The 22,517-nt window shown below is 41.3% G+C and overlaps 1 protein-coding gene and 1 long non-coding RNA gene across 3 annotated transcripts; both read left to right on the top strand.

Annotated features, from left to right (window-relative positions):
• The first annotated feature begins 1,491 nt into the window (after window positions 1-1,491).
• On the top strand, window positions 1,492-17,738 carry LOC123090595 (uncharacterized). 2 transcript variants are annotated; one of them, XR_006442476.1, is made up of 16 exons: window positions 1,492-1,752; window positions 1,967-2,039; window positions 2,139-2,228; window positions 2,403-2,868; window positions 4,049-4,179; window positions 4,839-4,931; window positions 5,051-5,217; window positions 5,320-5,405; window positions 10,236-10,339; window positions 11,279-11,402; window positions 12,663-12,763; window positions 13,409-13,527; window positions 14,140-14,228; window positions 14,725-14,813; window positions 16,946-17,088; window positions 17,587-17,738. It is a non-coding gene; the product is annotated as an uncharacterized lncRNA (long non-coding RNA). The 2 variants fall into 2 exon arrangements; XR_006442475.1 differs by lacking the exons at window positions 16,946-17,088; window positions 17,587-17,738 and adding an exon at window positions 16,478-16,496.
• A 903-nt stretch (window positions 17,739-18,641) lies between these two features.
• Window positions 18,642-19,402, top strand: LOC123089877 (zeamatin-like). Its single transcript, XM_044511434.1, has 2 exons — window positions 18,642-18,667; window positions 18,711-19,402. Exons 1-2 carry the CDS (start codon window positions 18,642-18,644, stop codon window positions 19,210-19,212), a joined length of 528 nt encoding a protein of 175 aa, XP_044367369.1. The 3' UTR covers window positions 19,213-19,402.
• The last annotated feature ends 3,115 nt before the right edge of the window (window positions 19,403-22,517 follow it).

Genomic DNA, 22,517 nt, shown 5'->3' with positions numbered 1-22,517 from the left:
CTTGTTTATGGATTTTTTTTCATCGTTTTTGAGTTAGCTCACCACTCATGTCAAGTGGTTCTTGTTTATGGATTTGGAAAGGGAATCAATCCAATCCAATCGCTTCCGTTGCAAACAAAGAAATTACCCCTCGACAAAACCATACGACCCACTACTTGCCCTAGGTTGCTACTAGCTAGCTAGCTTCACGTGCTACACACACCACATTACCATGCATGCTAACAAAAAAGACTTCTTTTTTCATGCATGCACGTCGCCCGCGTCTCACGCCCGCCCTCTGAACCCACCCTCGTCGCGTGCGTGTGTGTGCATGGGGCACGCACGGGGGAGTACAACGTCAACTAAGGACGTGCTTCCCGTCGCGCCACCCGCTCAGCTCGTACCGTGATGATGGACTTCAACGATCACGATGACACCCGCCGGCTCTCCGGTGTACGCCTTCAACGATCGATCGGTCGGGTTATCCAGTTTTGCGGGCACCAATCACTACTTGCCCTAGGTTGCTGCCGAGCGGACGGATGACACCACCGGTCGATCTCCACATTCCATTCCATGGACCATGCCGGCCCGTGCATGGACAGATCAACACCAAGCATCTATCTTGTGGTCACATCCTCGTCGCATCCAAGCTCCGCTCCTACGGACCCACCCTTGTCGCGCGCGTGCCATCCTTCCGTCCGTTTGATCGATTGAATGCCACTTACTGTACTTACTATAGAAGACCCTAAAAAAAAGGTTTCAATCTTTCCGAGCGTCATCGACAATGCAACACAAAGAGAAAGAGAGAGAGAGAGAGAGAGAGTGGTTCGAGACGAGATACACCATCGGCAAATCACTCTTGTATAGCACCCGTTCGATCTCCACATTGCATTCCATTCCATTCCATGGACCATGCTAGCCCGTGCATGGACAACTCAGCATCAAGCATCTTGTGGTTACATGTATCATCCGCGTCCAAGCTATTGCACTCAATTTCAAGGACCCGGGACGATAGAATAGGTAGGCCAACCACTTCAAGTCAGCGTCGTGCCGCGAATCAGCCCGCCACGATAGCACGATGGAGGAGGGCCCCGACCGCCGTCGTCGTGGCATTTGCCGAGTCGATGCACGACTAGCATTTTCGGTGGAGGTGAGGAAAACGGGAACCCATTGATGAGCGGCCCCCACATGGCAGAAAAGAAAATAGTGCTCGTGGTTAAAAGAAATCTTTCTCATCAACATTTGTTTTAGTTTGGTTCATTCGTTCATGCTATATTTCTACACCGAACTCGTTTAATAGATTCTGTTTATAGATTTATAATAATATATGCATGCATGAAGAAAATCACAGGAAGAAAAAAGCGTGATCCGCGTCACATAGGGTATCCGCCGTCGGATCTGAAAGGAAGAAAACGGATAAACGGATGAGATCGACGAGGCGAGGGGGCGATCCGTGGCAGTCCACATTAATTTGTTTTCCAGAGACGGATCGGCGCGGCAGGAGCACCCAACCATAATTTTCATTCAATTCGTGAAACAAAAACGAAAACATCCCGACGCCACAAACTTGTCTCTGTTTTCGACCTCCACCTCTGCTCCCATCGTCACCCAACCCCAGCCGCCGCCCGCAACCCCGGCGACCCCTCCGCTCGCCTTCTCTCCATGGCCGCGTATCCACTCCAGCAGCGCCCCTCCCTCCTCGCGCTGGAAACCCTAGCCAGCCATGGCGACCCACGGCGACCGTGAATATTTGTGGCGCTAAAATAGAAATATGTAAGCCTTCTGCACCATATATTGTTGACATAGCTAGTGATAATACTGTCAAACTTTCTGATAACTTATTTCTCTGGGCATGTATGGTGTATTCCTCTAACTGAATCTCATGGAACAATCCTGCTTGAGAAGTTACAATAGCTTTAGACTTTATCCAAAATTCCATATTTGAGTATTTGTGAAATCTTTAATATCTTATATCTTGCTTGTGCAGTGGAGGGTGGTTCGGAGGGCACCAGGAGAGAGATCGTATCAGTTGTGCTCTGGAGCTTCTCCTCTTCACAGAAGTAATCACACATTCCTATCAAGGAATTAATGTATCTTACATTTCATTTCTATCAAGGTCGAGATTTAATTCCCGACTTCTTCCTCCCGTACGCACGCAGGTGCACGCACGCGTGGGTCTGCACACATTAGAAACAGCCAGACTCTGTTCTTGTCCTCTGTATTCGGCGTCGTCGGTTAGGAAACAGTAGGTAAATCGCTAGGGTCATGCCAGGCTGGACACTTGCGTCATTCTCTTCTGTTGAATAAAGCACGGGCTTGATGCAACGCTTCTGTTTGATTCATTGCAAGTGATGGATTTGTCTACGGTGGTGAATGCTTGTCATCCTCTCTTAACCGTGCCATTCCATTTGTTTTGTTCCAAGGTCAAAGTGCAAAGCTTGTGGTCTCCTGCAGCTCCGACCCGTCCTTGCCGCTGCTACCACTGCTCTGCTCCATGTGTTTATCCCGCCAAGGAGCGCAGACGCCGCCAGGGTGGGGTGGCTGCTGTTGCGCCGACGCAGCAGAGGACGCTCATCTCCGTGCGCTCTCTTCTTTTAACTCAGGGGAAATGCGATCGGGCGGCGCTAAGCAAAAGAAATGGAACTATAATTAAACAATTAAGTTAAGTCTTGTCCTGTCTTTGATGGCTTCTGATTTTTCTTCTTGTAATCATCGCCCAGATATTATTTACTCCCAAGATGGAGGCCTTGGTGTTAGGACCATACGGCTGTTAATCTCTCTCTTTTAACTGCAGCAGAGCATGGAGAATTGTCCCCCAACAAGATACAACAGCAGTAAAAAATTTGAAGGCCAACTATTTCCCTGACACTTCCTTCTGGAGATGCAATGGTAATATCCCTAAATCTGTTTTCTGGCCTTCAATTCTTAAAATCAAGGATAATTTGTCTAATGCTGCTCTATTCAAATATTCAATGGCAATTCTAGTATTTCTAGTGGTCCTTGGTTTGCAAACTGTCAATCTATATATGGCAATCCCATTGACACTTCCTTGCATAAAAGATATCTAGATTCATGACACTGAAACTTGGAATATTAATCTTATTAACACTTTGTTTTCTCCTAGTTTCTGTAATGGAATTCTCTCAACTCCTATGAGTTATTGCAATCAGGACGGTCAGTAATCTGGAAGTACACTAGTAGTTGCGTTTTTTTCCTAATAAAAGTGCTCATGAAATCTTTATACAACCCACTATTATCCACATTTCCTATATTAGACATGCTGTCTTCCCCATAATTATGAAGATTATTTAAGAAGCTTGGGCAGAGAGTGCCCACCCAGGCTTCAAACTTTTACTTTTAGACTCGCACGGCCATATAAAATGGAAGGTGCTTAGAGAGGTTCTTCTGAAAACAAAATGTTTTTTCTTAAGCACCAGCGCTTGTTTGTACAGCACAGATGCTTAATTAGGCACCTCTGCTACAGAAACAAGCACCAGTGCTTAATTGAAAACAGGTTTATTTTTACAACCACCTCTCTAACATCTTGCATTGTACATGGTCTAAGACAAGTTAAGTTCAAATCTGGTCTTTAATATTTGTGCAACTAAGTTCATATCTGGTGCTTCATCTACTAGAATTTTATAAAGCACATCAACATAAACAGTTAAGAAATGCACAGAACTAAGCAAAATAAAACTAAACTAAACTAACAAGTGCCAAGTATTTGATACTTCTGATTTTCCTTCCTGTATCTCATAAATGTTTGCTTCAGATTGGCGAGTTGATGTAGCACCAAATACTCGTGAAGCATATCTGTGCAAGTAAATTAAAATGTGTTGTTTCATCTACCAGAATTAAAATTTGGAACATATCTTCAACCTAAACACCTAAAGAAATGCACAGAACCAAGCAAAAGAAATAAACTAGAAGTAAACAATCAAGTGTTCTTGTCTTTGATGGCTTCTGTTTTTTCTTACTGTCTATAATCATCTCATAGATATTTAATCCCAAGTTGGAGGCCTTGGTGTTAGGGATCACATGGCTGTTAATCTCTTTCTTTTAACTGCAGCAGCATGGAGAATTGTCTTCAAACAAGACACCACAACAATAAAAAAGTTGAAGGCTAACTATTTCCCAGACACTTCCTTCTGCATATGAAGGCTAACTATTTCCCAGACACTTCCTTCTGCATATGCAATGGTAATACCCCTAAATCTGCTCTATTCAAATCCGTAATGGCAATGCTAGTATTTGGAGTGGTCCTTGGTGTGCAAACTGGCAGTCTATATATGACAATCTCATCATGCCAGACACTTCCTCTCCATGCTTGCATAAAAGATCTCTAGATTAATGACACTGAAACTAGGAATATTACTCACTCTTATTCGCCCTTCCTATACTAGACCTGCTGTCTTGCCCTTAACTATGAAGATTATTTAAAAAGCTTGGACATGGAAGAGTGCCCATCTAGGCTTCAAACTTTTACTGTTACTCCTAAGGCCATATAAGATGCGAGGTTCTTAGAGTGGTGCTTGTGAAAACAAACTGTTTTTTTCCTTAAGCACCAGTGCTTATTTGTGTAGCACAAATTCTTAATCAGACACCTCTGCTTTAGAAACAAGCACCGATGCTTATTGCTTAAGCTTAAACAGGTTTGTTTTTACAAGCACCTCTCTAAGCATCTTGCATTGTACACAGCCTAAGACAAGCGGAGTTAAAAATCTAGTGTTTAATATTTGTGCAACTAAGTCAAACTCTGTTGTTTCATCTACCAGAATTTTAAAATTTAAAGCACATCAACCTGAACATTTTAAGAAAGTGCACAAAACCAAGCTCATTTATTTCATTGTTTCATACAGGAAGTAGTTGCAGCTATTCAGTTTCATTGTTTAGACAATGGCATGCTGTATAAATATCACATGGTTGCAACTGTTGCTGCAGTCCAAGAGAAGGTACTACTGCTTCATACTAGCGGTACCAAAATATGCTGCTGCTACCAGCAGTGCTCACTTGCCTATATATGTAACATATAGTATCTCAGTTCATATACCCTGATTATGGTGCTACACAGCAAAACAGATTCATATCAGTGAGTAGAATGCATAAAGTGCCAAAATAGCACTGTCAGTTGTATCTTGTGAGAAAAAAGGGGCACAATTGTCGCAGATTCAAACAGGAAATTATGTGCATTGGAACCAAAACTTTGCATAAGATTCGATCCTCAATGGCTTCTTGCAGGTACCACATCTGCTGCTAGCTAGTCATTGGATTATGCAGTGTCAATATGATCTTCTGTGCGATGGACTCAGCACCCACTATCATGTTTTATTGGCTCTGTAGGAACGACGTTTAGTCCTCCTGTTATCACGATTATCCCACCGCTCTCCAGCAGCTCCGACCCCTAGTGCTGGCTGACGCCATGGAAGGTATCTTTTTGCTCTTTCTCCATCTCTCTCGTCCAATTTTCTCACTGCACATCGCGTACATGTAAACTAAAACAAGAAAACCGAAACTTCCTTTCTTCGGTTCAGAGAGGAGACTAGAGGAGGAACTTTCTTTCTTTCTTTCCTCCTATCCTATCCTAGCAAGCTAGCTCGTACACCAGTCCAATCAGCAACTTGGCGAGGATTGGACAATGCTGCTACTGCATGTATTGACTGAACAGGGAAAAACTGTATGTCTTGGTATTCCAGATTTTAATAGAGTTGGCAATAATATGGCTGGTTCAGTTAACCAAATCAGCAATTTACCGTAGTATTAGACTTCTCAATCGTTGTCTTATTCACTAGTCAATACAGTATACCACGCTTGTGGAAGGATAGGATAGGCTTTCATGGTGTGATTGCGTGCATGCTGTGTTTAATGTTTTTATTTCAGTATTTGTTCCTTCAGTCCAACGAATTACATGGTAGCCAACTACATTGATCTTGTGCAGATTTGGTATATGGTTGGCATATACAGCATTAAAAGTTTCAGTTCCAGTTATGGCAGGTTCACTAGTTGTGACCAAATCAAACTAGTGAATGATTGAGCAATTATATTTGTGAGAGATGATGTTTCCTCCGACCTTGTTCATTTTCTGACTCGTGACTTGGATGCTGGAGAATAATTGCAGCCAACAGTGTTTGTTGCCACTCAAAACTTGACCGTTCCACTTGCATCTAGACGACCTATGGAGCCGTGCAATTCTGCTTAGACTATTTCCAAGGTAATTACATACTTGTCTAGACAAGTTACATGACGTCTTGTCAAGTGTGACATGATGGATGATTCAGGTTTTTGGTACTGATTTGCTTCATCATTATGGTGCAGGTATACACTTGCTGAACCAGGACACCCATGAGGAGTCGAATGCCTCTCTTCAATACGTTTAATATGCTATCTGTATTTCAGTTTGTGGTTGTTGTGCTTGTGTGCTAGTCTAATTAGCTACAGGAAAAATCAACTTTATGATGTTGCTCTTGAGTCATTGAAAAGATGATTTCTATTAACTGTTGTGTCCAGATTAGAAATTTGTGTCTTGTGCTGTGTGCTTTTGGAAAGTAACACAATGCTAAATGTATGTAGGCTTAAGAAACTGAGAAAGAGAAGCCATTATATGTTATTTCTTGTTTCTCAAACTGTCATTGTGTTGGATCATCACTGGATATTCCCACATCTGTCATTAGCTTGCTTCCCTACTCTAAATGGGTACTAGCAGAATATTCTTGTTGCTATAGGGGATGATATATCGATGGCATTCCTGGACTTCGCACAAAAATGGCATCCATTTTATCTGGTTCTGGACCAATGTTTTCGAGTCGATGAGTCGACGGGTCGCTCAGGGGGGCCGACTCTAGACTAGTCTAGACTAGTCTAGACTCATGGTCGATGAGTCGACATGGCAACGAGTCGACGTGAGTTAAGCAGCAGCCAGGGGAGGAGCACAAGTGCTCAACAGCAGCAGCAGCAACAAGGGGAGGGGCACACCAGCAGCCACATCAACCAGGGGAGGAGGGGAGGAGCACAACAGCAGGAACAGCAACCAGGGGAGGGGAGGAGCACAGTAGCAGGGGAGGAGGGGAGGAGCAGAACAGAGGGGAGGAGCAGAACAGCAGCAGGGGCAACCAGGGGTGGCGGCTGGAGAGGGTTCGATCGGAGGGAGGGGGTGGGGGATGATCGATCTAGGTTTCCAGGGGAGATGGGCCGGCCCATATAACAGTTGGGCTCAATTTAAGTGAGTCGCTCGACCCAGAAAGAGCGACTAGTCGTGACTAGTCGAGACTAGTCGCTCGAGTCGCTCGACTCATGCCAGGAGTCGAGTCGAGAGTTCGACTCGAACCTGGAGCAGCGACTCATCGACTAGTCGTCGACTAGTCGCGACTAGTCGAACGTCTCGAAAACAGAGTTCTGGACTATCAATTGGTTACAAGAACTGATGCTGGTTGTGTAATGGTTTTCCCTGTTTGGATTCTGTTTTCTTGTTTTATGTGTTTTGCTGTGTGAAAACATGAAGCAAATGCAGGAATCATGCTCCTGTAGCATGTATGTATGCCTGTTCTTTTTTTAGCTACTGTACACCGTCTAGAAATGTTGTTGTACCTCCTTTAGGTTATTTAAGAGTGCATGTTCTTCTCTCTTAGGAGCAGTTTTCTCAGGAACAAAGAAACCCGAGCTTGCTTATTTTGTTACTTGTCAATGACCATTGTTTCATATGTGTGTGTGTTAATATTAGTCTCAAGTTTTGACAAGTGAAGTAGTAGGATTGCACTTGATAGATGTGTCGATAGTGATTTGGATTTTTTTCCGGCGACGATGATTGCTTCAAGTTTACTATTAAATATGCTGTAACTTGCAAGTTACCTACAGCCAACCATTCTCTTTTCTTTTCCCTGCAGTATACTAGTGCTGGCTATTGTCTTACTGCTTGTGTGAAGAGGGCCGGCAAAGGAGAAGTTGTTGCATGGGGGTTCAAGGTCAACATCAGCACCATCAACCAAGGTGACCTGTCTCTCTTCCCCCCTTTGTTGGTTTTGGTTCGCTCGTCGGTTGGCTGCCATGGCTGCATAAGTTTTGGGTTTGGCTTTGATGGCTTTTTGTAAATCATGTGCTAACTGCTAGCTAATGGTTGTTGTTACCTAGTAGAACGACTCGGTTTGTGTAGTGGGCATGACCTTTCTATGTAGGTCGTCGTGCTTATGTTACAAACTTAAAAGTCAGGCATGAGGTGGGTTCAAATTTGCTTCTAGTAATAGAGGACATTATATTTGATAAATCATTTGAGCTGAGCTAGGTTTCCCATTGTCTTTACTGTAGGACTTAAATGCCACACAAGTGGCTGCTATACATAGGATCGAACTGTTTCTTGATAGCTCAAACGGCCTTTTCTAGTTTTACTTGTTAAAGCGCAAGACACTTAGAGTTGGCAATGATATGGCTGGTTCAGTTAACCAAATCATCAATTTACCATAGTGTTAGACTTGTCAATCGTTGTCTTATTCACTAGTCAGCACAGTAGACCATGCTTGTGGACGGATAGGATAGAATTTCATGGTTTGATTGCGTGCATGATGCGTTTACTATTTCTTATGTGAGTAATAAGCAAACTTGATGATTTGGATTTTTGGTACTGATTTGTTTCATGATTGTGGTGCAGGTATATACTTGGTGAACCAGGACACCCATGAGGAGTCGAATGTCTCTCTTAAATTAGTTTAATATGCTATTTGTATTTCAGTTTATGGTTGTTGTGCTTGTGTGCTAGTCTAATTAGCTACATGAATAATTAACTTTAAGATGTTGCTGTTGTGTCATAGAAAAGATGATTTATATTAACTGTTGTGTCCAGATTAGAAATATGTGTCTTGTGTTGTGCACTTTCGGAAAGTATTCACAATGCTAAATGTATGTAGGCTTAAGAAACAGAGAAAGGGAAGCCATTAATTATATGTCCTTTCTTGCTGTCATTGTGTCGGACATCACTAGATATTCCCAGATTTGTCATTAGCTTGCTTCCCTATTCTAAATAGGTACTAGCAGAATTTTCTTGTTGCTATAGGGGATGATATATCAATGGCATTCCTGTTCTGGACTATTATCACTTTGATGTGAAATATCAGTTGGTTACAAGAACTGATGTTGTGTGTAGTGGTTTCTTTGTTTGGATTCAGTTTTCTTGTTTTATGTGTTGTGCTGTGTGAAAACATGAATCAAAATGCAGGAATGATGCTCCTCTAGCTAGCAGTACATGTATGCCTGTTCTTTTATTAGCCATCTTTTAGGTGATTTAACAGTGCATGTTCTTCTCTCTTAGGTTTACTCAGGAACAAAGAAACCTGAGCTTGCATAATTTGTTACTTTAAATGACCACTGCTTCATATGTGTGTGTTAATGTTAGTCTCAAGCAGGGTCATGATTGCAACTATCGTGAATCCCTACTTGTGGCTCTCAGCAGCAAGATGATCAACCATGTCTTGCTAGAGGTTGATATTTTTTTTATCTTGATTGAAAGTAGAGGCTGATATTTTTGCATCTTATTCTGAAAATAAATAATGATATTAGTTTGGACTTGTTTGTGCCCATGGAGCAGTATGCCAATTAGTTTGTGCACATTGATAAATATATTTGGTATCTTTAGTTTTTGTCTTTCAACTACGCGTGCTATGTTTAGCAATAGTAGTACCACATGATTTGGTAGACGTGGTCCTAGGCGGTCCACCACAGTTTTGTATCAGCTCAATCGAAGAACAGTGTCCAGTCAACTATCGAACCTACAAATAATCTTGTGCAATGATGTAGCGAGCTTCATTGAGTTGCTGCTGTTGGTTGCGTACAATGATGTTGCTATAGTGCTTGCCATCTCTTGAGTGTCTAGTTTTAGAAGATAAACGGTGCTTTGTTACGTACTGTATATGGTGTGGGGAGAATGTTTGATTGTCTCATTGCTAAAACAAATATTGGGGCTGGTTTGAGTACTTGTTCTTTTAGTCCAACAAATTACATGGTAGACAACTACATTGATCTTGTGCAGATTTGGTACATGGTTGTCATATACTCCCTCTGTGAAGAAATATAAGAGCGTTTAGATCACTACTGATCTAAACGCTCTTATATTTCTTTACGGAGGGAGTATATCATTATAAGTTTCAGTTCTAGTTATAGTTGGTTCACTAGTTGTGTCTAAACCAAACTAGTGACTGATTGAGCAATTATATTTGGGAGAGATGATGTTTCCTCCGACCTTGTTCATTTTCTGACTCGTGACTTGCATGCTGCAGAACAATTGCAGCCAACTGTGTTTGTTGGCACTCAAAACTTGACTGTTTCACTTGCATCTAGACAACCTATGGAGCTGTGCAATTATGCGTAGACTATTTCCAAGGTAATTACATACTTGGTGAACCAGGACACCCATGAGGAGTCAAATGGCTCTCTTAAATAAGTTTAATATTCTATTTGTATTTCTGTTTGTGGTTGTTGTGCTTGTGTGCTGGAGTCTAATTAGCAAAAGGAATAATTAATTTGAAGATGTTGCTCTTGTGTCATAGAAAAGATGATATCTATTAACTGTTGTGTCCAGATTAGAAATATGTGTCTTCTGCTGTACGCTTTTGGAAAGTAATTTAGTGCTAAATGTATGTAGGCTTAAGAAACTGGGCAAGGGAAGCCATTATATGTCCTTTCTTGTTTTTAAACTTTCATTGTGTCAGATCATCATGGGATTTTTCCTCATCTGTCATTAGCTTGTTTCCCTACTCTAAAATGAGTACTAGGAGAATTTTCTTGTTGCTACAAGGGATGATATATCGATGACATTCGTGGACTTTGTACAAAAATGACATCCATTTTATCCAGTTCTGTACTAGTATCACTTTGAATTAAATGTCAATTGTTTATAAGAACTGATGTTGGTAAGTTGGCTGTGTAGTGGTTTACTTGTTTGGATTCATTTTTCTTTGTTTTCCGTGTTGTGCTGTGCGAAAACATAAAACAAAGTGTAGAAATGATTCTCCTATAGGAAGCAGTACATGTATGCCTGTTCATTTATTAGGTCACTTATCAGTGCATGTTCTTCTCTCTTTGGAGCAGTTTTCTCAGGAACAATGAAGCCTGAGCTTGCTTAATTTGTCACTTTCAATGACCATTGCTTCATATGTGTATGTTAATATCAGTCTCAAGTTTTGAGAAGTGAAGTAGTAGGGTCACATGAGATTTGCATTTTTTCCGGCGAAGACGAATGCTTCAAGTTTACTACAAAAAAAATACTGTAACTTGCAAGTTACCTACAGCCAACTATTCTTTGTTCTTTTCCCTGTAGCAGATGGACTAAGCTAGTATGTATACTAGTGCTGGCCATTGTTTTACTGCTTGTGTGAAGAGGGCCGGCCAAGGAGAAGCTGTTGCTACGTGGGGGTTCAAGGTCAACTTCATCACTATCAACCAAGGTGGCCTGTCTCACTCCCCCTCTGTTAGTTCCAGTTCATTCGCCGCCATGCTGCCATGGTTGCATATGTTTTGGGTTTGGCTTTGATGCCTCTTGGTAAATCATGTGCTAACTGCTAGCTAATGGTTTCTCTTACCTAGTAAAACGACTCAGTTACCGTTGTGCCATGGCCTTGCTATGTAGGTCGTCGTGCTTAGGTTATAAGCTAAATTTTCCACATATGAGCTTTGTCGTTTTGGTTTGCCCACTGAATGTGATGTTCAGGTTGTGTGGGTTGTTTGCGGCCAGGGCCTGATTGATGGACATGTTGTTGTTTTGCTGCCTTAACTTGTTTTGTATGCAAGTTTGTGTGATCACCAAGCCTGTCGAGGAGGATGGGTGTTGAACTAGTTAACTAGCTAGGTACAGCCATACATATAGTTTGTTTGCTTTGTGAATCTTTCCAAAGTCTTCAAATATGTTCATAAAGTAGAGTGTTCAGAAGAGTTGAGTTATCACCGGAACCTGGTGCGTTAGTTTTTTTTATCTATGTTGAGTTATTATAAGCAGTGGTCTATGTTGAATTCTGAAATCTGGTGCATTAATGCCATGCTACTTCAGTTATTTTCGTCGCAGAACTAAGCGGTTTGTCACTGGTGCAGTAGCTGTGTGATCAATATTATGCTACTCCCTCGGGTCCATATTAATTGACGTTGATGTAGTACAAAGTCAATTAATATGGATCAGAGGGAGTACTGTTTTTGATCTTGTAGTAGTGTGGGTTTCATAATAAAAATAATGAGGTTCATTTGTACATCAGATGCTCTAGTTTGAGTCCATGCTTTTTTCTACCAAGTATAAGTAATTCAAAAATACAAAATGTGGTGTGCCTTTTAGAGATAGTGTCAGACTTTTCTTCCTCATGGTAGTAGTATACTAGTAACCAATGTGGCTTGTGCTCAGTGTAGTTATAGCATATCTTTGTCTTGTCTTGTGTTCTTAAATCTTAAGAGGAACAAAGAAGCCTCCATTTTCTTAATTTATTACCTGTCAATGGAAGGCATATGCCTGTGTGTGAAAATAATAATCTGAAGTCTTGACAAGTGAAGCAGTAGGAGTACATGTGATAGATGTGGCTATTGTGATCTGCGTTGTTAATTACCTCACCTAGATTATTTGCTTTTGTTTCCTGCAATGACAATTGCTTCAAGTTAACTCGCAAGTTACATACAGCCAACCTTCTTGGTGCACTAAACTATTTTGTTTGTTTGATTTGGAGCAGCAGCAGGCACACTCCATCGACGACCGGGACCCCATGCCCAAGCTGACGAGGACGACACCGTCGAGTCCAACAATCTCGACCATGACGACGACCTGCACAAGGTCGATCCTCTGTCATTACCTTGCTTCCCTGCTGTAAATGAGTTTCTCTCTCGTACTAGCCAATTCTTCTAGTTGCTACGCGGGATGATATATTGACGGTATTCCTGGACTTTACACAAAATGACATCCATTTTATTCAGTTCTGGACTATTATCACTTTACTGTGAAATGGCAATTGGTTATAAGAATTGATGTTGGTTGTATAGTGGTTTCCCTGTTTTTATTTTGTTTTCCTATTTGTGTTGTGCTGTGATTGAAAGCATGAAGCAAAATATAGGAATGACGCTCATGTAGCAAGCAGTACATGTATGCCTGTTCATTTATACCTCTTTTAGGTGCGGTCAGTGCATGTTCTTCTCTCTTAGGAGCAGTTTTCTCAGGAACAAAGAAACCTGAGCGTGCTTAATTTGTTACTTGTCAATGACGATTGCTTCATATTTGTGTGTTAATAGCATTTTCAAGTTTTGACAGTTGAAGTAGTAGGAGCACATATGAGTGATGTGCGACTTGTGATTTGCACTTCTAATTCCCTCATCTAGAGTATTTGCATTTTTTCCAGCATCGACGGTTGCTTGAAGTTTACTGTCAAATATACTGTAGCATGCAAGTTACTTACAACCAACCATTCTTTTTTACCTGTAGCAGATGGACTAGTATGTATACTAGTGCTGTCTATTGGCCTTACTAATTGAGTGAAGATGGTCAGCCAAGAAAGAATCTGCTGCTGCGGGGGTTGAAGGTTAACATCACCACCATCAACCAAGGTGACTTGTCTCTCTCCGCCTCTGTTTCAGTTCGCTCATTGCCAGGTTGTATAGCTAGCAATGGATGTGGTGGTCATGGCCTTGCTGCCATGGCTGCATATGTTTTTTCTCCATCCTTCTAGTCTTTTTGCAGCTTTCAGACTTAAAATTCAGCTATGAGTTGGGTTTGAAATTGCTTCCATTAGTAGAGGAGCTAGATTTAAATGCCATTATATTTGACAAAATAATTTGAGCTATACTTGCTGTAGGATTGTAATGTCATAGAATTGGCTATATATAGGATAGGATTGAACTGTTTCTTGATAGCTCAAACCTGTACTAGTTTTACTCGTTAAAGCGCAACAGGCTTAATATTTGCGGATATTTTAGAACAGCATGCTCATATTGTTTGCATTGATTTGATGCTTGAACTGAATTTAAAAGCATGTGCATTATTTATCCAGTCCATGAAAATTGAATACTTTGTTCTCGTCCTATACCGTTGAAACAATGCTCCTCTTGTAGCAGTATAGTTGCATCATATTGATTAGCTGGTTCTTGGTTTGATCATCATTCTCTTGTTACCTTATTATTACTTGGTGATTGATGAATCTTTCTCCTGTGCGCACCCAGGGAGGGACCTGACTTGATGGCCATCTCCGGCGAGCTCGCACCCCTGCACCACCACATCGGTGACTACAACATTGAGTTGAACGGCAGTGGTAAGAAGATGATGACCATTCCTCCCTCCCTTGCTTGCAAGCCCTGTAATTTCTCCTATCAAGTTCACATTTGGTTTTGGATTGGGTTGGTTTAGCTAGGCAATTGTTGGTTTGGGCTTTCCTTTTCTCTTTGCCGCTCAAGCTCAGGGATGGATGGATGGATGCTTGGCCTCTGTACTTGCTCGAACTAGTAGTAATATAATTTAAATGTGCTAGATGGAAAGATAGGGAAAAAACAGAGCATTTTTTTTGGTTTCAGAGATAGACGCTTGCATCTTGAATTCGGCTTCAACTTGAATATTCTGTCCATTAAAAGGAAATTGAAGTGAGTCATACATGCTAATGTTAATTAGTTGCAAAACCTCATTGACGTGTGCTCTAGTTGATTTGGTTTATCGATATATGCATGCTCATTCTGTTTTTGTGCCATGGATGATTTTATTTCTGTCTGATGATGGTTTCCTGTCCTCTGTCGTGTGATTGAATATATGGTCAGGGCTTACGACAAGGCCATACCCACTCGACTGCAGTGGCGAGTAGGCGGTGACCAACTTGGAGCCCAAGACGGCGGCTACATGGGTTGCGGTGAGCACCCGTTCTCTCTCTCTGCCCTTAGATGACGCGTCCATCGAGCGGTGGGGGATTGTAGTTGTCATGCTGTGTATAGTGGTGTTCTTCCAGCCACCACAATTATCTTGTGGTTGGTGGGAATTAATCCAGGCTAAGTAAATGTCATGCATGATTAGTGATTTGCTATGCCCATGATGTACCATCATTTGTCATATCTTTTAGTGGGCTGTAGCATAATCTTGCCTGTCTCATTTGAGATGATAGGCGTGTAGCTTGTCTGTCCTAATGAGAGAGATACATGCCACTATGTTGAACGATTTGGTGTCAGAAATTGTAAATTATTTTGCTAAAAATCGTTCTAACTTGACGGCCATTTTACCGTTATGAAAATGTTTCTCCTTTTTTCCCCTCCATGATGTCGGTTCCTGGTACTTTGTAAACTACACCAGCATAAAAGTTCACTTATTTCAACAAGTTAGGTTCGGTTTAAGTTGTTTTTGGATGTTAGTGTCTTGGTACCATATATGCTAGATAAATATTTGGATTTGAATCAGAACTGTGTGAACATTGATACAAATGCAAGCTGATTATTTACTTTACTACAAGTAATATTTTTTCTCCTTTTGCCTCTACATGAGGTCTGTGCTGATACTTTGTAAGCTGCCAGCAGGAAAAGTTTACTTGTTTTCGTAAGTTGGGTTTGGTTGTAGTTCTGTTTGGATGTTATTTTGTTTTGGTAGCATATATGCCAGATAAATATTTGGATTCAAATCAGAGCACTGTAAACTTGGTTCAACCAGTACAGGAACTATATGCAAGATAAATACTGGTAGCTTATTACAATAAAAGGAGTGTTTTTTTTCGTCAAGGGGATGAATTTGGACATGAACATAAAGGAACAAAGCTGCAACCTTGCCTGTCAGTGTTTTGCTTCAATTTGGTTCATGATCATTGATGTCGCTTTTTGGGACAACACTGCCTGCTCGTTCATTCTTGAGAGCCATGTGTTGTTTTGTTTCCTCAATTTTATCTAGTTAAAAACTTCTGAACTTTAAGAATCAAGTTGAACATGAGTTTCTCAGCCTATGAACAATTTGAGTAGTTTTTGTTGATTACAAACTCCCAGTTCCAGATTGGGCAATGGTTTCAGTCTGAGTATACTTAATCTAGCAGGATTAATCATGTAGCGTCAAGCTCTTATTTTTCCAACTGCGCATGGGTTTTTATAGACATGGGTCTCTTGCATGTAAGTATCCCCTGTGCCTTGGCCAATGGGTCAATGATTTACGGTTTTGTGCTGTGGTGGTGGTCTTCCAGCCACCACAATCTTGTGTTTGGAGCTGCGTTGTCTGGCCGCAAGTCGACTTGTCATCGATTAGGGTGGGCTTTGCCCTATGTGTTTCAGTCTATGGGAGTGGGCTTGGCCTTGTTGTTCCGGTTTTTGCCCGGTTTTCCGTAATTAATTGGGCAATTCTCTTCTGCTTAATTAATAGATGAGGCAATCTTTGCCTCCATTTCGAAAAAAAAAACAATCTTGTGTTTGTGATGCTATTGCTGTAGAAATTAGTCCTTGTGCTATTTAGGATCTTCTGGTACTGCATATGTTTTGATTCGATTTGGATGTTGTTTGATTCGATTTGATTCCCTGATGCAGCTTACTGACCAGTGAGTCTTTTCAGGCTGCACTGGTGCTTCACTAGCGAATTTGTCAAGAAATTACATGTTGTTGTTGGTTCCATATGTTACTGATCAGGGCTAACTAAATGTCATGCATGGTTATATCGAGTGATATGTTATGCCCATCATGTACCATCATTTGCTAAGTCTTTTGGTGGGCTGTAGCATCATCTTGCCTATCTGTCTCATTCGAGATGATATGCATGTAACTTATATGTATCCTAATGAGAGAGATACATGTCTTGGTTGTATGATTTGGTGGCAGAAATTGTAGATTGTTTTGCTATGAAATTAAGTACGACCTTTCAAATCTTAAAACTTGCACAATTATATTGAAATATTTGTTTTGATAGTAACATTACATTGGTGTCTTTCAATTATATTGCTAATTAAAGAGGACTTGGTTTTTCCTTTTCTTTTTTCGATTGAGATTCTACTACTAATTATGTGTGTTTGTCTGTGAGTGGCAGCGTCCCTGCACCCTTGGTTTATCACAGCGAGGTGGGAAGATTGAAGCGAAAGGTAGAACCAGGAATGGTAAAGGCAGGCGCGAACAAACTGGGTGGTCCAAGCTACAGCAGGTCTGCACCAACAGCAAGTGCCAATGAAATAGGTAATAACCCGTGCGCAACCTTGGTCGTTTCTAGCTTTGATTGGACGATGATATATTTTAACATAAGGGAGGATCACCTCTTGCGTTGTTGCTAGTTAGTGGCTCAAGGCCAACACCACTGATTTCTTTTTGGTCCTGAAAGAAGGACATCACTGATTAACTGAACTGTTTGTCCACTGAACGGAGAGGTGATGCTTGTGCTCATTTTGATGTTTGCTCAATTTTGACCATGCTGGCTGCAAGAATCAGTTTATTTGTCGTTGATGTTTTCTTGCAAATCCCTTTGAGTTATCCTTGATGCACTGAGAGAATTATCAGCTTATTTGGCTGTAGTTTATCTTTGCCATTAGTCATGCTAGTAAGTTGAACTAAGAACGTTGTTCATCCACTACCCCAATGCATTGTTTGTTGTTTGCTTGTTCTGAAGCATGATTTCCTGGCGAAATCGGAATCAGATGCTTACTTTGTTTGCTTACTATGTACTTTTGGGTAATGTAGGATGTTCCTCCTGCCTTGTGTCGCCCTGCTCGGAGTAGGTTGATCCTGGTGCTGATGTTTATTCTGTTTTCGTGACAATGTTTTGTTGCATAACTAAGCAGTTGGATGAACTCCGTATTACTGGAAGCCCAAACATCTATTTCTAATGTTCCAACAGCCATGTTTTTGTTAGTCAATTCACTGTCAGCAGAAAGTACTTTTACTTCTAAGATAACCACCATGAGTTGATATTTGTAATCTGACTAGCTACTCCTTTGCATTTCTTTGTAGTGGCCCGAGTACAAACTCAGAGCTGAGCTCTTGTTGGCGCGGCCTGCAGCTCTCTAGTGACGGTGGTGTGCCGCCCTGCTTACGGCACCGACGAGACAGCCAGGTTTTTGCCATGTAACCTCGGCGTCGACTCACACGACCGCCTTCTCGGCTATCACTACTCAGGTGAGTCCCTAGTCTCTTCCTCCTCCTTTGTTTGCTGTGAGACCTACCCTTTGAGCTTTGGTTTCGCTGTGTGCCGGCCATTGAGCTGTTATTGATTCTGTGACGGTGGTTGCTTCCGGTTTATAGGCCTGACTGGTTGGAATTAAGTACTCCAATGCTCTTATATTATGGGACGGGGGGAGTACATCTGGGTTTTTCAAGAATGGAAGTCCCTCACTTTGGCCATTATGGAACATTTTGTTGCCAACTTGATGGTAGCAAAAATTCTCTATCTTGTATATTTTGTTTCTGGATTTTGTATGTTATACTATTTCATGTGTTGTCATCATACTTCTTTCTCTGTTTTACCATTATGTTAATTAGAAAGGTTCCTCATACAAAGAAAATATGTAGTCAGTTTAAATATGGTCAAAAGGGAGCTTGGGCCTATTGTAGTTTAAATTACTTATTGGCTGGTTAGAAGAAAAATCTCTCTGTGGCTATATTTTGTATGTTCCACTATGGATTCTATATGATGGTTGTGTCTCTGAAATTTCCGCCAAAGTCAAGTTTGTGGACAGTGGTATGCTTGCCATATTCCCATGTGTTGTGCTGTGTGTAATATGATCGTTTGACTCGTGATGAGCTTGCTTTCCCAGATTTTCAAGTAATTGGCTGTGTTTTACTTGTTTTACATGTCTCCTTTGTAGCGGCCGCGTGTGGGCGCGCACGGGGTGCAGCTTCGACGGCGCGGGCAACGGGCGGTGCCAGACGGGGGACTGCGGCGGGAAGCTACAGTGCATGCAGTACGGGCAGGCGCCCAACACGCTGGCCGAGTTCGGGCTCAACAAGTACATGGGCCAGGACTTCTTCGACATCTCCCTGATCGACGGGTTCAACGTGCCCATGTCATTCATCCCCGTCCCCGGCTCCCCCGGGTGCCCCAAGGGCGGGCCGCGGTGCCCCCGGGTGATCGCGCCGCAGTGCCCCAACGAGCTGCGGGCCGCCGGAGGGTGCAACAACGCATGCACGGTGTTCAAGGAGGACAGGTACTGCTGCACCGGGTCGGCAGCGAACAACTGCGGGCCGACCAACTACTCGAGGTTCTTCAAGGGGCAGTGCTCCGACGCCTACAGCTACCCTAAGGGCGATGCCACCAGCATCTTCACCTGCCCCGGCGGCACCAACTACCAGGTCATCTTCTGCCCATGAGCAACCATGGAAGAGGTCTCCAGCACACAGACAAGAATAAGTCTATGTCTATCCGATCTTATATATCAAAATAAGTGCAATTGGATGCATACATTCGTATGCACATGTAAGCCGGAAATGGATGTATTCGATGGACGAGTGTAATAAAGTCGTGCATGAATAAAATGCTCTTGCGTAATAAACACATGTGCATGTTATTGTAGTAGATATGATTTCTAAGATATGTATAGGTGACTACATTGCCCAATTGTGTAGATAAAGCGTGCGACACGTACTGGATCCATCTCCATCCAATACTCAATGCCATTCAATTGGCGTGGAAAATAATGGTCACACGAGCCACAAGACACCGCTAGTGTAGGAGCTGTCCTTGTTTGACCAAATAATGATACGGAGTATCCATGGGCGAGTACTTCCACACACGCGATTGACTTTCTACGTGTTCTTTTGTTTTGTTTCGAGCTCTGCACGCTTTCTACATTTTAGTACAGCACAGAGTTTGGAATTTTTCTTTGCTTCCGCACTGGCACTCTAGGGCAAGAGTGGCGCTAGCAAACATGGAAAACCCAGGCATGTTTTTCTTAGAGGTGGGTGGGAATGCTGGGCATGTGTGGTACTAGCGCGCCGACTATTTCTCGCACTAAGCGCGAGAACGCAGGAACTCTCGCTGAAGAGTGCAGTAATTGGGCCGGCCCATTTTTCATGCACAGTTAAATGAAAAAGAGAAGATATGGGAGAAGTGGGGATCAATCCCTTGTCTGCTGGGCGGTGGCTCGCTCTACTAGCCACTGCGCCCATGTCTCGCACGTGGTTAGGACTAGGAGTGTAATAAGCTGGTTTTTCCATAAGTTTTCATGTTTTTTTTAATTTTTTCCTTTCGGTTTTTGACAGGGTTTTCTTAGTTTTCCTTCTTTTTTGTTTGGTTTTTTTCTTCTTCATTTTTTGTTTGGTTTTCTTTTTTATTCTCCATTTTTTGTTTTTTCTGATGTTTGTTTTCGCTTTCACTCTTACATTTTTGTACATGTCAAATTTTTTTTTATTAAGTGATCAACATTTTTTGTATAAACTTTCAACATTGTCCGAATGCTTATTTAACATTTTTTATTTACTTGTTCAACATTTTTTAAATACTCTTTCAACAGTTTTAAATATTTACTCAATATTTTTCAAATACTTGTTCAACATTTTCAAATACTTAGTCAACGTTTTTCATATACCCATTCAACCTTTTTAATACTTATTCAACATTTATCAAATACTTGTTCAACATTTTTAATACTTCATCAACATTTTCAAATTTTAGTTCAATATTTTTCAAATACTTGTTCAACATTTTTTTTAAAATTTATATAGAAAATGGGTTAGTAAATATTTTAGGTATAAAGAAAAATATAAAAATAAAGAAAAAAGAGAGAACAAAAAAAAGGTCGTGGCCTCCCGCACAATATTTTAAGTATAAGGAAAAGTACAAAAAGTAAAGAAGAAGAAAAGAGAATATGAAAAAAACTTGTGGAAAAGTGGTGGTAGGATTTGCGAAATTCTCCTAGGCAATTGATAACAAAATCGGTAATCATTATTGCAATTTTATATTAGGGAGAGGCATAAGCTAACACACTTTTTGTACTTGGATCACATAAACTTATGACTGAAAATCTAGAAAGCATCCGCAACTACTAGAGATCATTAAGGTAAAACCAACCATAGTCTTAAGTGTAAAGTCCTCTTTAATCTCATAGACAAAAATCTACTTACCCGAGTTTGTGTTTTTGTCACCCATGCACTCAGTCAGTAAGTAAATTTTGAATATATTGCAACACCCTATAGCGGGAATGCCACACTTGTGCCGCACGAAAGGCACCATACAACAACACCAAAATAAAACATGCAACTCAAACCAATCAAGATCATCAATCAACCCATAGGACAAAAAGAATCTACTCAAACATCATAGGATGGCTACACATCATTGAATAATAATATGTAGCATAAAACGTCATGTTCAAGTAGGGGTACAACAGGTTGCGAGAGAGTGGACTCTTGAGTATAGATGGGGGAAGGTGATGGTGATGACGACAGTGAAGTTGTTGATGTACATCGCTGTCATGATGATCCCCTCGGCGCGCTTCGGCACCACAGGAGAGAGGGGGAGAGGTCCCCCCTTCTTCTTTCTTGGCCTTCTCCCTAGATGGGAGAAGGATTCCCTCTCTGGTTCTTAGCCGCCATGGCCCCCGAGGAGCGGGAGCCTCCCTAGATTGGATATCTACATGTTTTTCTCTTTGTTTCGAGTTCCTGTTTTCCGGCAGAACATCATTTCTTAAATATCTGAAGATCCGTAATTCCGATCAAGCTAAAATTTTAACATGATTTTTGTAACATCCCGAGAATCATGCTACAATAATATCCCCCTAATGATGCCATGTCACCCTGATTTGCTAAGTTAAATGGACACTTTGTTAAAAAAACAAACTCAAAATCAAATTTAAAGGACAAGGCAATTGTTTATTTTTCAAACTATAAGACTAAAATGTTCGAATTTTAGTATAAATTCCCCTAATCAATTTTCATGTTGGAACCACCATCCTTTGAAATTTCAAAATGACCCTTATCTATTTTTTATTTGAGCAAACAACACTTAGTGGCCCATTTAAATTCAAACTGAAATTAAAACCTTTCAAAAATAATCTAAAACCTTGTGGATAGTTCCACAATATTGCAAAATATTTATGAGACAAGTTTCTTATGTAACAAAATTTATTTGGATTGAAAACAAAATACAAAATAGAGGACCAAATATAAAATTGAAAAGTTTTAAAAAATGGAAAAGGACTAAAAATTGCACTTTGCTACTGGGCCCTAGTGGTCACGGTGCATGACCCAACTACCTCGCATAACTATCGCCCCCCCTCCGTGCCACCACCGTGAGCACCCGTGCTCCATCCAGCCAACGGATTCTGGCCACGGACGATGCCCGTGTACTCATGTAGCCCTGGATGACAACTTGACCATCCTCATCGCAAATTGGATCTGAATCCTGAAACCAATCGGATCTGAATCTCGATCAGATATGGTGGTTGGAACATATTTCCAAGAGTTATGATGTTGGTCTTTATATGACCCGGTAAGGTGATGTCATGCCTAGCACACCTGGCCGGAGGATCTATTGTTATAGTTTCCTTTTTAGCAAGGTTAGCCATTCTTCCATGAGGGAATTGTAAGACATATTATATAAGTTGTTCCTGATGGATCCTTTTTCATCCAAAGTCTAATCTTTACCCAATGACCATGTCAATGCTATCTCGAAGCAT

This window comes from Triticum aestivum, chromosome 4B (genome assembly GCF_018294505.1).
Source record: "Triticum aestivum cultivar Chinese Spring chromosome 4B, IWGSC CS RefSeq v2.1, whole genome shotgun sequence".
Classification (NCBI taxonomy): Eukaryota; Viridiplantae; Streptophyta; class Magnoliopsida; order Poales; family Poaceae; genus Triticum; species Triticum aestivum.
Note: the sequence above shows the minus strand (reverse complement) of the source record. Positions and strands in the feature narration are given on the sequence as shown.

Bases quoted from the DNA above. Each gene is read 5' to 3' on its own strand.
- LOC123089877 (XM_044511434.1), top strand. From the start codon at position 18,642: ATGAGCTTGCTTTCCCAGATTTTCAA. The intron at 18,668-18,710 runs GTAATTGGCTGT...TCTCCTTTGTAG, and splicing joins TTGCTTTCCCAGATTTTCAA to CGGCCGCGTGTGGGCGCGCA.